The sequence below is a fragment of the Microcaecilia unicolor genome, chromosome 4, assembly GCF_901765095.1.
Source record: "Microcaecilia unicolor chromosome 4, aMicUni1.1, whole genome shotgun sequence".
NCBI classification, from domain to species: Eukaryota; Metazoa; Chordata; class Amphibia; order Gymnophiona; family Siphonopidae; genus Microcaecilia; species Microcaecilia unicolor.
In genome coordinates this window covers 2,395,537-2,412,873 of record NC_044034.1, presented here as the reverse complement: position 1 = coordinate 2,412,873, position 17,337 = coordinate 2,395,537, and the positions used below count along the sequence as shown (strand labels likewise).

Sequence of the window (17,337 nt, the reverse complement as noted above, 5' to 3'; positions counted from 1 at the left end):
TTTACAAAATATGCTTAGAAAGTTGTGCATGTAAATTGGTGCCAATGATTGTTAGTAGCCAATTGTCAGTGCTGATTAGCTTGTTAAACAATTAAGTTGCAGATTTGTGTGTGCTACTTTAGTTGTCGTTTGTAGAACCTGGGGTTCTGTTTCTTCTGCTGATGCATATTCTCTCTCTGTTACAGGTGACTGTGGGTTGCCATCTGTCTTGTCTTGATGAAAAGGTGGAGGGTCAGGGCTTCTGTGCTGCAACACGGTGGGATCCTGTGACAGGCTGGGGCACTCCAAACTTTCCCCAGCTCCTGAAAGCCTTTCTGCCTAAGTGACTCTTCAGCAAGAAACTGTGTGTGCAGTGCAAGATCCAACAAGCTTTAAATGTATCTCTTGTACACTCTTATTACTACTGATGGCACTTCAATCCCCACCCTCCACATCTTATAGCAATGTTTGGTCCATGGCCCAGATCTGTTAAGAGAATCATAGAGCTTGTGAGCTTAGTGGAAAATCCCATCGTAGAGACCTGAGGCTCTAATGCTAGCCCAATATCCTACAGTAACAGAGGCCAGAAGCTCTGGCACTGCCCTCCAAATAAAACACACCAGGTTTTTTTGCAGTCCAACATCTGTCAAACTACATCAGAGATGCCGGCACCAAAATTCCTGCAACCTTGTCCCAAACACATCTCTCCTCCAACTAGTCCCCAGTGCTGTCCCCCCTGCTCACATCCTTTGTGTGTTTCAGCAGTTGATATTCTCTGTTTACCAGAAACTAGATGACTCCGTGAGCTGGGTTCCTGATTCTGTGTCATCTTATTAATTTCAGCAGATCAGCTTGAAACTTACGTCTACTTTAAAAAGGGAGTCTGTGCTCTTAGCTTTCCCTCTGCCATGTCTGTGTCTTGCTCTCTTTCCTGCCAATTTCATGGTTCCCCTTTCTACCCTGTCCATCTTTTATTGCTCCCAAGAGGTGTACGATTACCAGATCTTACCAAAGGTTCTCCTGATATCTTCTGAACACTGCATCACCTTCAGGGTGTTCTGAACTGTACTGGCTGTCATTGGCTGGTAAAAGTGCCTGAAACTTCCAGCTAACTGCAGAATGGCTGGAGCCAGAATCTACAAGACTTTGAGTCAAAATGTTAAGAAGAATAAATGTACAGCAAAAAAACACCTAGTGGAATTACTTATCAGGGGGAGGGGGGGTTCCTCCATTGATAGCAAGGAAATGTAGCCACCAGATAGGGTGATGTCATCATTGGTGGTTATGTACAAGGTGGGGTTTTCCCAGAGCTCAGGAAGTGGTTGAAACCTCCTGCACTCACATTGGGAGCCCCTTACTAGGATTGCCCTGGCTCTCAGGTGGCAGTCCAACAATGGAGTAGTGAAGGATGTTGAGTAGGGGAAGAAGGGCCAGATGACATGGCTGAATTCCCCTACTGTCTACAGTGAAGCTTCCTAAGTGATAAATATCCCTAATGTCTCTGCAAACAAGCAGGGACGAGGAATCCACACAACAGGGTTATTCCTAAGCTGAGCATTGCCTTTATCTGGAATGTGGAGTAACCCATAGATGAGGCTTCTGGGAGTTGGAAAGATGTGATCAGTTGAAGATGTTTTGCAGAATAACTTGGCCAAACATGGCATCAGGGCATACCAGGCAGTAATACTTCATGAAGATATGGGCAGAAGAACCAAGTTGCAGCTTTGCAGATGTCATCGATGGAGGCTGATCTGAGGTTTGTAGTAGATGCCACTTTTGCAGAGATTGGGTACAGTTGATGACTGGTAGCTCTGGCTTGTTTGGATTAAAGGAGACAAATAGCTGGGAGCAGCGTCAGCTATATTTAGTTCCTTCTAAGAAAGAGCACATCTGCAGTCCAATTAGGGAAGAATTTTCTTGGCCAAGTAGCAGTGAGGCTTACAAAAAAACTAATGACAGGACAATAACTTGATTTAGATAGAAGTTTGCTTCTGGTAAAGTAATTATTAAGGATGGAGGAGAGAGGAAAGCCTGCCTGCAGTTTGTGAAGGGCAATGATCCTTTATGGGCAATATCAGCTCTCTGATTCTTTCTTGGAATAGCTTATTGCCGAAGCATGGTGAATCCTGAAGATGACGGTGGAGGTCCTTCCAGAGACTGGATACCCAAAGCCACACGGTCCAGACCCTTTGATGACTTCCATGGTTCCAGGACTCCATTTCATATATGGCAGAGGTAGATCTTATTAAATGGAACAAGTACTCTTTCAGATCACGGAGCAGGTTCCAAGCTGTGCAGCAGAATCTCAAGGAGCATCCTGGCCAATGATATTGTTTAATGGAACAGGGCACACAGAGCATTAGATTGAGCTTAAGACATGCTGCCACTGACTGTCACGTCCCAGCAGCAGACATCCCAGTTTTATACCCTAAAAGCCACTCTCAGCCTGTTTCCCTAATTCTGAGATGCCACAGACTTTTTTAAGCTGTACCATAGTGGCTTCGGACCTGGCCCTGAATCTCCCACCCCAGCAGCAGCCTGTCCACTCTTAATGCCACAGAATGCACCTGGGAGTTGCCTGAAGCATATCAAAACATCAGGTGGGCACTGTGCCAAGGCTGCTGCTGCGGTAAGATTATCATCATATGAAGTATCAAAAATTATTCTGTAGATATGGTCAGTTTGGGGGGGGGGGGGGGGGGGGGGGGTATGTTTTTTTTAATGTTTTGAAATTAAGGAACCTTCTTCTTGATGCCCTTCAGTCTTACTGTTAGAAGCCATCAGTCCTTTGTACATCGTTGCTTTTCCTGGAGGATTTATTTATTTATTTGTTGCATTTGTATCCCACATTTTCGCTCAATGTGGCGTACATTATACCGTAATGGCGATCGCCATTTCCGGATAGAAATTACAAGTATTATTGCAGTAAGGGAGGTGACATACATTGTGGTGTTACACTGAAGTTCCTGAATGATACAGTGAGTAATAACAATAAATTAATTAACTATAGCGAATTCATTTCCAGTATGAGAAATAGAGTAGTGCATGGATTGCGTGCTTTCGCTCGTAGCGATGGTATCAGTTTAGTGTAAGCGTTCAGATTTGTCCAGTTCATGTAAAGTCTAAATGTCTAGTGTTTAGGATGTAGCCTTATGGTATGCCTTATTGAACAAGTTGGTTTTCAGTAGTTTACAGAAGATTGTCAGGTCGTGCATTGTTTTTATGGCCTTTGGTAGTGCATTCCACAATTTGCGTGCTTATGTAGGAGAAGCTTGATGCATACATGGATTTATATTTAAGTCCTCTGCAATTGGGGTAGTGAAGATTCATGTATGTGAGTGCTGATCTTTTTGTGTTCCTGGTTGGCAAGTCTATGAGATCTGACATATAGGTCGGGGCTTCACCATGAACGATTTTTTGGACCAGGATGCACACTTTGAACGCGATTCGTTCTTTTAGTGGGAGCCAGTGTAGTTTTTCCTCTTAGAGGTTTGGCGCTTTCATATTTCGTTTTTCCAAAGATGAGTCTGGCTGCTGTGTTTTGGGCAGTTGGAAGTTTCTTGAAGATGTGTTCCTTGCATCCAGCGTAGATGGCATTGCAGTAATCTAGGTGGCTTAGTACCAGTGATTGTACAAGGCTGCGGAATATTTCCCTTGGGAAGAAGTTTCCACATTAAGTGGTACATTTTCTTTGCCATATTTTTTTGCGTGGCTTTCGAGTGTGAGATTTTGGTCAATTGTAACTCTGAGAATTTTCAGACTGTCTGAAATAGGGAGAGTGTACTCTGGGGTGATTATGGTAGTGGGTTTGTCCGTGTTATATTGTAAGGAGAGAAAGAGACATTGTGTCTTTTCTGCGTTGAGCTTTAGTTGGAATGCATCCGCCCATGAATTCATTATATGGATACTGTGTTTGATTTCGTTCGAGATTTCAGTTAGATCGTTTTTGAACGGGATGTAGATCGTGACATCATCTGCATATATGTATGGGTTAAGTCCTTGGTTGGCTAGCGATTTGGCTAAAGGTGTCATCATTAAGTTGAAAAGGGTTGGTGAGAGCGGTGATCCTTGGGGTAAGAGCCATGACCCTGGCACTGAGTTGGAAACATGGGCTGTCTTGTACCAGTATCATTATCTAACATTTCTGCAAAACAGAATAATGAAGTGGGACTTTTTCAGTGGCCTTTCTGTTGCATGATGTGAACACCATGGCAGTGCACACCTCTGTACCAGTAAGGCACATATTGACAGGCCAATAGCAGCTGTGATGGTCCAGAGGCTAGGAGCTAAAGACCTAAATAGGTTTATCCTACAGAAGAGAGCTAAAATAGAGACATTCAAATAAAGCACTTTCCAAGTTAAAAGAAGCTCCTAGAACGGAGATCATGATGTCAGAAAGAATGTGCTTAGCCACAATAGAAACACAAGACAGCATTACTTAGAGATGGTGGTGGATGTTTGCATCAGCCTTTCAAGGGAAGGGATAGGGCAAAACATAAGTACATAAGCAGTGCCACACTGGGACAGACCAAGGGTGCATCAAGCCCAGCATCCTGTTTCCAACAATGGCCAATCCAGGTCACAAATAGCTGACAAGATCCCAAAAAAGCTCAATACATTTTATGCTGCTTATCCCAAAAATAAGTAGTGGATTTTCCCCAAGTCAGTTTAATAATAGTCTATGGACTTTTCCATTGGGAAGCCATCCACACCCTTTTTAAACTCCGCTAAGCTAACTGCCTTTACCACATTCACTGGCAACGAATTCCAGAGTTTAATTACACATTGACTGAAGAAACATTTTCTCCAATTCATATTAAATTTGCTACTTTGTAGCTTCATCGCATCCCCCCTAGTCCTAATATTTTTGGAAAGAGTAAACAACCGATTCACAGCTACCCGTTCCACTCCACTCATTGTTTTATAGACCTCTATCATATCTCCCCTCAGCCGTCTCTAGTCCAAGCTGGAGAGCCCTAGCCGCTTTAGCCTTTCTTCATCGGGAAGGCGTCCCATCCCCTTTATCATTTTTGTCACCCCTTCTCTGTACCTTTTCTAATTCCACTACATCTTTTTCTATACAGCTAAATTCCCAATAGGGTCCAGAGAGGTTAACAATAAGATAAATATGCAATATCACAAGCAGAATGAGCAATAACTGTCAGGAATGCAAAGAGGCAAATGGAAGAAAGGATAGCCGATACAGTAAAATTGGGGGACAAGACTTTTTCAGATATATAAATGACAGGAGGACATACCTCAATAGCATTGAGAGACCCAAAGCTAAGGGAGAGGAATATAGAGAAGCTGATAAGGATAAAGCTGAACTGCTCAATTATTTCTGTTCTGTTTTCACGGACAAAACACCAGGGGTATGACCGCAGAAAACAAATGCAAATGGGGATGGATGGATGGATGGTAGACCAGGACCAATTTTCAGAAGACTGTTCGGGAGGAGGCAGCTAAACTAAAAGAAGACAGAGTGATGAGGCCTAAAGGGGTACAGTTGAGGGTTCTCAGGGAACTCAGATGTTCTGATCTCTTGAATGCTTCTTTACAGTCTGAAGTGGTCCCGGAAGACTAAAGGGTGGATGTGGTCCTTCTGCACAAAAGCGGAATTACAGACCTGGCAATTTGACCTTGGTGGCGAGTAAAATAGTAAAAATGTTCTAAAGCGGAGAATCGTGAGGTTTCTCAAAGCGAATGGACCGCAGGACCCGAGGCAGCATGGCTTCACTAGAGACAGGTCATGTCAGATGAATCTGATTGATTTCTTTGGGTGATCAAACAGTTGGACATGGAAGGGGCGCTAGACGTTTTGTACTTGGATTTTAGCAAAGCGTTTGCCACAGTTCTGCAAAAGTGACTGATAAACTAGTGCCCTTGGTATGGGACCTAAAGTGACTCCAATGAAAGCAATGTTATTAGTGGTGTTCCGCAGCGATCAGTCCTCAGGCCAGCTCCTTTTAACACCTTTGTAACTGATATTGTGGATGGGTTGTCTGGTAAGGTTTGTCTCTTTGCAGATGATACCAAACTCTGTAATAGGGTAAACAACCCATAGGGTGTGGATGGTATGAAAAAGGATCTAGCGAAGAATGGTCCGATAATTTGCAACTAAGATTTAATGCTAACAAATGCAAAGGTCATGCACTTGGGGTACAAGAATCCAAGCAAGTGGTACATTATAGGGGGTGAAGTGCTTCTGTGTGCAAAAGAAGAGCGGGGCTTGGGGGTGATTGTATCTGATGACCTTAAGGTGGCCAAACAGGTAAAAAAGGCAACAACCAAAGCCAGAAAGATGCTTGGGTGCATAAGGAGAGGGATGACCAGCAGGAAGAAAGAGGTGATGGTGTCCTTGTATAAGTCTCTGGTGAGGCCCCATTAGAGTACTGCATCAATTCTGGAGACTGCACCTATGGAAAGCTCTACACAGGATGGAGTCGGTCCAGAGAGCGGCTACAAAATCTACTACTACTTATCATTTCTATAGCGCTACAAGGCATACGCAGCACTGTACACCATACACAAAAAGACAGTCCCTGCTCAAAGAGCTTACAATCTAGATAAGACAAGCAGACAGACAGAACAATTAAGGGTAAGGGAATAGAGGTGAGGATTCTGTCATAAAACATATAGGGACAGGCTCAGGAACCTCAACATGTATACTACACTGGAAGAGAGGGGATATCAGAGACATTTAAATACCTCAGTGAGGTCAATATTTAGATTTTGCTCTCACCTTTTTCAGTAGTAGCTCAAAGTGAATTACATTCAGGTACACTGGGTATTTTTCTGTCCCTGAATGGCTCACAATCTAATTTTGTACCTGAAGCAATGAAGCAGCAGTGGGATTTGAACTGGGCACCTCTGGATGTCAAGACTGGTGCTCTAACCACTATGTCACTCCTCCACTCCATATACAGGTGAGTCTTTTTCAAATGAAGGAAAACTGGAATGAGGGGGGCATACAATGAAGTTAAGAGGAAATAAAAGGAGGAATCTAAGAAAAAATTTGTGGAATGGCCTCCTGGTGCAGGTTGTGTACATGAGGATTGTGTCAGGCACGTGGAAAAGAAGAGAGTTAGTGGTTACTGAGGATGGGCAGACTGGCTGGGCCATTTTATATGCCGTCATTTTTCTCTCTTTCTAACCGATTACCATGATTAACTAACCATTAGCTGCTTCTTAATCAATCCAATTTAGCAAGTTAAGTACTCAGCAAACAAACAGGTCTTAAGACTTTTGCGAAAAGCCATCTAAGAATTTTCAAGTCTTATATCAATTGGAAAAGATAAGAATAAGATTATGATGATTTCTTTTGGATACAATGTGATGAACTGGAGGAAACAGAAGAGCATTACTATTCTTCACCATTAAAGTTAAATGAGCAGAAGAATGATAAGAGCACATAAGTCAGACCATGCAAGGATTGAAAAACCAAGCAGGATACCTTAAAAACAATCCTGGCAGCCAGTGGAAATCCAGCAGCAACAGAGTAACCTGATCCAAACATTTTGGCAGCCGTGTTCTGTAAAAGTTGCAAACACAAGCAGCTCACTAGAGATCTGCTGAGTTGGGTAAGAGAAGTTGCTAATTTTCACTGAATTTCACCAGCTGAATGTTTTCCTAAACCTAGCCAGCGCAGATGGATCCCCAACAAACGTTAGCTGGTTAGCTCTGAAAATTGTCACTGTAAAGTATTTGGTCATGAGATAAATCCTCATCTCACTTTCCTTCCCTTTCCTTCTACCTTCAACAACAGTATTGATTGAGGGGGGATACAGGCAGTGCAATTTTTCTAGCAAAAAAGGTGCCGGTACTCAAATGCCAGGCCACCCTTCAGGGGTGGGGTGATCACTGAGGGACCCACCCCACAATAGCCAGGCCCCCTGCAACCAGTCACAGACACTATGACAAGGCAGGATTGGTGTCTTGAGCCTGAGCTCTTTCATTAAAACTTGTGGTCCATGGGTCAATTTTAGAAGACACTGGAAAAGGTGCAGGTACTCAGTACCCCCGAGTACCCCCTCAAAAAAAGCCCTGGGGGTACGTAAATGTTTCAAGGGGGCCAAGCAGGAGGTTATTTACTACTTCATTTACCCAACTTTAGAAACACAATTTACAAGTCTATTTATACTGCTGGATTCAGCTATTTGGGTTCCAAATGGTGGAATTCAATTCCCAAGGACACAAGTATTACAAATTACCTTCTTTTCAGAAAAGAATTAAAAACCTACCTTTTCAAGAAATGTTATGGTTAAAATCTGTAACTGATGTTCATTACTGCTATTAACTGTACAACACAATTGTAATTTTTCTTGTTAATTATAAGCCACGTCAGTGCTTTTTTTTGTAGAAAAAAGGTGCCGGTACTCATGGTGGGCGGAGTCACCACATGACTCCACCCCTATTATAGCCACACCCACATTTGCCACACCCCTTATACCAGCCATGGCGCATATAAACAGACATCATTGAAAATATTATACTAGTATAGGAGAAAAAAATGTGATTTTTTTTTTCATTATAAATAATTTCTGTAAGCTGTTACAGCTCCAGTATACCCAGTGCAAATAAGACAGCAGATGTAATTCTCAAATTGGACATATTTCAAACACTAAAATGAAAATAAAATGATTTTTTTCTACCTTTGTTGTCTGGTGACTTTGTTTTTCTGATCATGCTGGCTCAGTATCTGATTCTGCTGCTATCTGTCCTAACTCCGTTTCCAGGGCTTCCTTTCCATATATTTCTTTACTTTCCGCCTCTCTTCTTCATTTCTTGCCCTACATTCATAAGTAAAAGCTGGGTCCTCCGCAGACTTGACTGTCCAGTGGATCCAGCTTTGGCCTATTTTCTACATCCATGTGCAGTTTCTCTCCTCTCTTCCTTTTCCCTCATCTCATTTCCTTCCTCACTCTTCCCTCACCTCCATCCATGTCCAGCATTGTTTCTCTCTCCCTTCCCTCTCATCGATCCACCCATGTCTAGTAGCCCTCCTCTTCTCCCCTGCCCTCCACCCATGTCCAGCGATTCTCTCTTCCCCCTGCCATCCACCCATGTCCAGCAACCCCCCCTGTTCCTGCCATCCACCCATGTCCAGCAACCTCCCCGTCCCCCCTGCCATCCACCCATGTCCAGCGATTCTCTCTTCTCCCTGCCATCCACCCATGTCCAGCAACCCCCCCCCCCCGACATCCATCCGTCCAGCGACCCCCAGTTCCCCCTGCCATCCACCCATGTCCAGCGATTCTCTTCCCCTGCCATCCACCCATGTCCAGCGACCCCTCTGCCATCCACCCATGTCCAGCGATCCCCCCGTCCCCCCTGCCATCCACCCATGTCCAGCAATTCTCTCTTCCCCCTGCCATCCACCCATGTCCAGTGACCCCCACCCCCCATGTCCAGCGATTCTCTCTTCCCCCTGCCATCCACCCATGTCCAGCGACCCCCCGTCCCCCCTGCCAACCACCCATGTCCAGCAACCCCCGTCCCCCCTACCATCCACCCGTCCAGCAACCCTCCTGTCCCCTTGCCCTCCACCCATGTCCAGCGATTCTCTTACCCCTGCCCTCCACCCATGTCCAGCGACCCCCCCGTCCCCCCTGCCATCCACCCGTCCAGCGACCCCCCTATCCCCCCTGCCCTCCACCCATGTCCAGTGACCCTCCTGCCCTCCACCCATGTCCAGCAATCCCCCTGTCCTCCCTGCCCTCCACCCATGTCCAGCGACTCTCCTCGTTTCCCTGCTCCCCCTCCAGCCACCATACCCATCTGAGCTCCCCCCCCCCCCCCGACCCAGTTCCCACCTGCCTACCAGCTCCGTGCCAACGACCCTCTTCTTCTGCCACCCGGCACCGTGACCCAGCCTTTAAAAAAATCTACGAAGCGGCGGAGTGGTGCCTCGCGTCTGCCTCTAAAAGAAGAAAAATTGCCTCATCGGCCGGCCTTCCCTCACTGTGTTCCGCCCTTGCGGAAATAGGAAGTTACGTCAGAGGGCGGGTCACAGTGAGGGAAGGCCGGCCAACGCGATTTTTCTTCTTTTACAGGCAGACCCGAAGCACCGCTCCGCTGCTTTGTAGATTTTTTTAAAGGCTGGGTCACGGTGCCGGGTGGCAGGAGAAGAGGGTCGTCAGCACGGAGCTGGTAGGCAGGTGGGGACTGGGGAGGGCACCTACAAAAAAGGTGCCAGAACGCTGTACTGGTGCGTATCGGCACAAAAAAAGCACTGAGCCACATTGAACCAAAACTCGTTTTTGGATAATTGTGGGATATAAGAATTAATAAATACATATTAATTCATAATAAACATCACAGCTCTTTACAATAAATTAAAAACAAAATCTAACATTTCTCCCTAACACAAAAGAGATCCTATCTTTACATAAATCTGGTGCCAGTCAGGATCCTACAGGGTTACAAAATTGATGTAAGAAGTTTACAATGTATTACTCAGTAGTTTGCCATATACCAATATTTGAGAGTTGGATTCAACTCAACTGGTTTTGGTCAGTTTTAGAACTAGTCACTAGTAATCGAAGAAAAGAGCCTTTAATGCAGAGACGGGGCTTTGATTTCCTCCATAATTGTACGCATGAATATACTCCACTTAGGGGCTGATGCTGAAAAGCTACTGCAGTCTGCAGCACATAGGTAACAAGCAGTTTACTTGCTCATTAATAGCTTCTCTACTAAGTTAACTCCCACAGTTGATATTAAATATTACAATGCACAATAAAGAGCCTATTAATTACCACACAGCAATGCAGAAACCTGTCAGGACTGAGGTGACGTACTAGAGAGTCCCGCAATCTGCATCAGCCCCCATCTCTCCCCCTACTGATCGGACCCACCCATCAAATGTCCCTGGTGTCTACTGCATCTGCCACTGACCCAAATATGACCTCCCCTAGCTAACATAAAGATGTTCCTAGTATTTACTGCACCCCTCCCTCCCCCCCCCCCCCTTGGGAGATACCTAGAAGAGACAGGAGCAGTTCCCACTTCTTCCTGCCTCTGGTGCTGTCATCTGCACCTGACCCCACATGGTGCACCCTGGGATGCAGCGAGTGGAGTTTTTCCTTTATGTGGGCAGAAAGTACCAGATAAGGGAAAAATTCCCTCATTTGCCAGACTTAACTCCACTGAGTGTATCCCAGGATGTACCTTACAAGGTCAGGCATTGCCACAGTCTCTTCCAGGTACATTCCAATGGGAGGTCGGGACACTTTCTTTTAAGTCAGTCAGGGGAAGGGGATCAAGGGTGCACTAGACATCCTCATCCTTCTCAATCTGCTGCTTTTGACACTCCTTGACATGCTGTCCTCATGTGGATTTCGGGGCTCTGTTCTTTCATGGTTTTCTTATCTCTCCAATCACACTTTTATTGTGGTGGATCCTCCTCCACTTGTATCCCACTATCAGTTGGTGAACCTCAGGGCTCTGTCTTGGGACCTCTTCTTTTACTTCTTCCCTTGGGCTCAGATCTCCTCCCATGGTTTTCAGTATCACCTTTATGCTGATAACTTCCAGATCAACCTCTCTACACCAGAAATTTCAGCAGGAATCCAGACCAAAGTATCAGCCTGCCTGTCTGACATTGCTGCCTGGATGTCTCACTGCCATCTGAAACTAAACATGGCCAAAGACTGAGCTTCTTATCTTTCCCCTATTCTCTATCACCTTAAGATGATTTGGTATAAGTTATGCTGCTATTTGGCACTGTTTTTCACAATTAACTACAAATAATTTCTTATCCAGGGTTAATCAGATAAAGATATCCCTGTTCTGGTACCCACTTAAGTATAGCGTACCTATAAAGAGATGTGCCTAGGGATGGTGGGAGGAAAAAAGGATAAAGCAAATGGATTTTAGACCCTTTAGTCACTGAAATATGCTTGTTTTAGGGCTGTAACGAACTAAATAAAACTAGAAGCAGTGGATTTTACACCCTTTAAACATTTTTGCTTTTAATGGAATTAGAATAAATGTATCAATAAACCCAGAATCTCTCTTCTATCCAGCCATAATCTAATGATATTTGTGGCATTCAAGACTTATTTCTCTAGCCCTTGTGAACTTACACTGGCTCCTGATGGCACATAGGCTGAACAAAGATTCTAATTGTTCCCCAGAAGCTAAGTCCAGCCAAGCTCAGGGATAAACTGGAACTATATGTGCCAAAAATAGAGATCTTTAATCCTTTCAGGGAAACGTGTTTAAAATTCTGTTGTTAGATTATGTGAAACTGCCACATACATTAGCAATGACTGTTTCAGGGCTGAAAATGAAAGCACTGCCCAGATTATGGAATCTTTCACCATTTAATTCATTAGTTTGTTAAGGGCTTTCAGGCAGGAGGCGAAGTGGGTAAATAAAAATGACAAACACATCATTCATTTCAAATATGTTGTACACTGCAGAGGGCAACTTGCCTGATTCTAACTGAAAGATTTCAATTAATAAACCTCATTTTACAATTATATTTGTACATTAACCGACAGAGTTGATTCATTATCAGCCTGTGAAAAGTGAAGGAGGAATTTCTCTCCCTGTTCATCACAATGTGCCCATGTTGTGCGGTTTTGGTCCTTCTGCATCACCACTAACAGAAATGCTGATCACAGATCACACAATGAGGACCCGAATGAGCAAGTCACTTACTGTCAAACTTTATTTTTGGCTTTCAGCATAATAGCAGAGGGGAGAGAATGCAAAAAGTGAGGATTAAGTCTATCCCAGGAAAGTCCTAAGGGAGTTAACTTTTGCCTGTTTATATATATAATAGCAGTTTCAGTCCCCTGCAGTGAGTAATACATACATTTATATAGTGATACGAAGTAAAATACAGACACAGCCCAGGCTGCTCAGAACCTATTATTGCATTACAGCATCTGTTATGCACCACTGAACTTTGTAAGTTCTCTTAGTAAACTAGTTCATAAAAAGAACAGGATGCTAAATGTATAAAACCCATGTTATACATAAATAAACCCCTTTATATTCCATAATAAAATCTCATGCCCCATGGACGTGAGAGAGAGAGAGAATGAAACCAGAGCTCTGGAAAGAGGTATACTCGGAGCAGGTGGAGGCAAGGGACCAGCGAGTCCTGGGATCCAGAGAATCCAAGGGAGGCGGGGAAGTGACTGGCTACCGTCCGCACCAAAGGAACGGAATCCAATTCTTCCATTCCTAGATCACTGAACTCCAGGACTCTGTTCTGGATTGGATGCTATGGTTCCAGGACACAGAATTTCACTTGTGTTCAGACAAGTCTTCAACTTGACGCCAAACCTCCATTCACACACAGTATTTCAGAAGCCTCCAGTATTAATTCTGCTCATTTTCACTGCAGTGAAAAGAGATGTTGTTCTCTTATTACTACAAGGGGCTGGTACAGAGGGAGAGGGTGCCAGACAGCTAGAAGAATCATCAGCTTTTTCTACCCCTCTCCCTCCTGAGTAAAAAGGCAGCTGGTAGGGATTGGTAAATAGCTGGAACAGTGCATAAGGCGTGTCGAGAGTCAGGATCCCCTCATGAGTGGTGGACAGCTGGCAGCATTGCCTCATAAATTAGAGTATCTGGTACTGTGCACAGAGGACCCTGTCACTGAGCAGGATCCCAATTATTACCAGATAGGCACTGCCTGTGCCTGTAGGGTATACTGGGTGGTGGAATGGCACACCAGACCATTATTTGTCCTGCATTTTTTCCAGAATTGGCACAATCATGTCAAACTTGGGTCTCTTGGCAGGGTCTTCATTCATACAGATCTTCATGAGTTTGCAGACATGCGGGGAAATGCCAGGGGGGATGGTAGGACGCAGACCTTCCAAAGAAACCTGTAATGCAACCAAGGTTAGGACAGTCATTATATAAGGCAAGGCCCTAAAAGCCTGGTATTACGTACACATGACCAATTCACTTTGCATCAAGCTTCCATAATTTCGCATTTAAATCAACTCAGCTGCCATCTCATACAAACAGCCATACTGTGTCAGACCAATGGTCCATCTAGCCCAGTATCCTGCTTCCAACAGTGGTTAATGCAGGTCACAAGTACCTGGTCAAACTCAATTAGTAGCAACATTCCATGCTACCAGGAGAATCAGTGACTTCCCCATGTCCGTCTGAATAGCAGACTATGGACTTTTCCTCCAGGAACTTGTCCAAACCTTCTAACTGATGTTACCACATCCTCCGGCAGCAAGTTGCACACCTTAACTATTCTTTGAGTGAAAAACTATTTCCATGTCATTTCAATGAGTGTCCCCTAGTCTTGTGCTTTTTGAAAGCATGAAAAACTGATTCACTTCTACCCGTTCTACACCGTTCAGGATTTTATAGACCTCAATCATATCCTCCTCATTCGTGTCTTTTCCAAGCTGAAGAGCCTTAAACTCTTTAGCCGTTCCTCATACGAGAGGAGTTCTATCCCTTTTATCATTTTGGTTGCTCTTCTTTGAACCTTTTCTAATTCCGCTATATCTTTTTTGAGATACGGCGCAATACTCCCTACCCTGCTCCATCTCTGAGACCCCCAACCAACTTACTCACCCTCTTCGATAATCTCTCTGACCACTGCCTCTCACATTTCCTCTCTCTACCACAAAGAGCAGTTGTGTAACCCAGACTCTTGTGCAGCTCAGCTCCTTCACATCACAAATCCCAGCTGCATTCAGCAAACATGCTCCACATAACCTCAAGCCCCTTTCATCCACATCTTCTGCGGCTTCTGATCACTCATACCTACCCATATGTTTTCATCTTCCCATCTTTATGCAGTCATTTTTTCCTACAGCACCTCATTCTCCGAGTTTACACCTGACTCTCTTGCACTAATTTTCTATTACTTGTTCACATTTACAAACATCCACTCCCTTATGACTATCTGCCTCCATCTACCTATGGACTGTATCAGCGTTCCTTCACCCTTATTCCCAACAACCTTCTCAGGCTATTAACATCGTACCCAGACTGAACTGTCCGCTCACATCACCATATCTTTCCAACACTCATGTTATAGTCCTTTTCCCTCTATTCACATCTTTTGCAGTGGTTCTGCCAACTGACTACAGAAATTCTGTTCCCTCTATAGTAGCTCCCCCTCACCTTCATTCAATCTCCATGTTAGACAGGTCAGCAAAGGGCACCTCCCTGGTCACCAGTTCCCACAGCAGAACTGCAAAGCTCCACATGTCTGCGGAGCGTCGATTAATCTCCTCTGATTTCTTCTGCAGTGCTGCATAAAGGAACGAGTGTGAGCAAAAGTGGCAGATGTTGCAGGGCAGAAGACAATGCTTTTCCTAGGCTGGGCTTGGAGCTGAAACAAAGTTTCTTGAACCCTTACCCTCTGGTGCTATCCATGCAGGGGCGTACATCCTACCAGGACACTGGAATGATAACTTCACATCCGCCATGCAGATTCGTGCAGTCATGTCCTCATCAATCTGTAACAAGGATTGAAGAAAGGCAAAAAATGAGATCACACAATTCTCACCACTCATGCTGTACTCTCTAGTTCCCTTCAAAACTCAACTGTCCAGATGTGGGACCCCTGGCATGCTGTAAACTGAGAAAAACACAACTTGCTGTAATTCAAGTGTAAAAAAAAGTGCAATATGTTAATTTCCATTTACAAGATTTTGCACCTAAATTACCTTCCTATATAGTGAAGATACATACCTGTAGCAGGTGTTCTCCGAGGGCAGCAGGCTGATTGTTATCACATGTGGGTCGACGTCTGCTTCGGACCGGGAATCGACAAATTTGCAAGCAAAATATAAAAAAAACGTTTTGCCAGAGTCTTCTGGTGTGCGTGCACCGCGCATGCGCGGCCGTCTTCCAGCCCGTCGTGTGAGCGTTCCCACTCAGTTTAATCAAAAGCAAACAAACAAACAACTCCTCCAAAGGGGAGGTGGGCAGGTTTGTGAGAACAATCAGCCTGCTGTCCTCGGAGAACACCTGTTACAAATCTATGCTGAAAACCCACCTTTTCACTGCTGCTTTAGCTTCTAGCCACAATTGCCCTCCCCTTGTCCCTTCCTCCCTTCTCACCCATTACTTCCCTCACTCGTAACTGTCTTGTCTGTCTGTATTATTTAGATTGTAAGCTCTTTTGAGCAGGGACTGTCTCTTTGTATCAGGTGTTCAGCGCTGCGTGTGTCTGTTAGCGCTATACAAATGCTAATAATAATAATAATACAGGTATGTATCTTCGCTTTTCTCCGCGGACAAGCAGGCTGCTTGTTCTCACATGTGGGTATCCCTAGCAACCAGGCTCACTCAAAATAATGAACATTGGTAAATTTGGCCTCGCAACGACGAGGACATAACATAGATTGACCTGAAACCATAAACAACTAACAGCGTGCAGCCTGGAACAGAACAAAAATGGGTCTAGGGGGGTGGAGTTGGAGTCTAAACCACCGACTGCCCAAAACCGACTGTTGCGTTGGGTATCCTGCTGGAGGCTGTAGTGAGATGTGAATGTGTGGACTGATGACCAAGTTGCAGCCTTGCAAATCTCCTCAATGGAGGCTGACTTTAAGTGAGCCACTGACACAGCCATGGCTCTAACATTGTGAGCCGTGACATGGCCTCCAGAGTCAGCCCAGCTTGGGCGTAAGTGAAGGATATACAATCTGCTAGCCAACTGGAGATTGTGCATTGTCCGATGGCAACTCCCCTCCTGTTGGGATCAAAAGGCAGGAACTAGAGTGCGTGTGGAGGACTACTCTGTTGTGATTAAACTTGATATAAGTGCATGCACTACCAAGGCCTGAAGCTCACTGACTCTACGAGCTGAAGTAACAGCCACCAAGAAACGACCTTCCAGGTCAAGTACTTCAGATGGCAGGAATTCAGTGGCTCAAAAGGAGCTTTCATCAGCCACTTTCTGTGGCAGAGGAACTTGGAATGGGCGACCCATGGTCAAATTGGATCGAATCATCCACCACTGAAGAAAATTCCAAAAGCTGGTGGACAGTTGGACTACATCTTCTAGATCCCCCGTAGCTTGAAACCACTGGGAAGCTAGGGTCCATTGAGCTGATCTCATATATAAACGTGCCATGGAGTTACATGAACTGTGGAGGCCATGTGTCCCAGAAGTCTCAACATCTGCCGAGCCGTTACCTGCTGGGACGCTCAACCATGGACCACCAGGGACAGAAAGTTGTCCGCCCTTGCCTCAGGAAGATAAGCTTGAGCTGGTCTGAGTGTTCAACAGGGCTCCAATGAATTCCAATTTTTGGACTGGGGTGAGATGGGACTTGGAATAATTTATGATGAACCCCAGTAGCTCTAGCACCTGAATAGTCATTCGCATAGACTCTAGAGCACCCTCCTTCG

At 44.8% G+C, this 17,337-nt stretch overlaps 2 protein-coding genes across 4 annotated transcripts in view; one reads left to right on the top strand and one right to left on the bottom strand.

Moving 5' to 3' along the window:
* Positions 1-11,235, top strand: part of TPP1 (tripeptidyl peptidase 1) — a 63,030-nt gene extending 51,795 nt beyond the window's left edge. For 2 of the 3 annotated variants that reach the window (XM_030199778.1, XM_030199777.1), the window contains one exon: positions 186-2,671. In XM_030199778.1, coding sequence (XP_030055638.1) covers positions 186-326 — 141 coding nt within the window. In that variant the 3' untranslated portion in view covers positions 327-2,671. Of the gene's footprint in view, positions 1-185; positions 2,672-11,225 lie in introns of those variants that run through there. The other variant, XR_003941835.1, reaches the window with a different exon arrangement.
* Positions 11,236-12,629: 1,394 nt separating this feature from the next.
* Positions 12,630-17,337, bottom strand: part of LOC115468241 (integrin-linked protein kinase) — a 134,754-nt gene continuing 130,046 nt past the window's right edge. The window contains exons 11-13 of the mRNA XM_030199781.1: positions 15,335-15,434; positions 15,107-15,226; positions 12,630-13,837 (exon numbers count right to left, since the gene is read on the bottom strand). Of these exons, the coding sequence (XP_030055641.1) occupies positions 13,677-13,837; positions 15,107-15,226; positions 15,335-15,434 (381 nt within the window). The 3' untranslated portion in view covers positions 12,630-13,676. The remainder of the gene's footprint in view (positions 13,838-15,106; positions 15,227-15,334; positions 15,435-17,337) is intronic.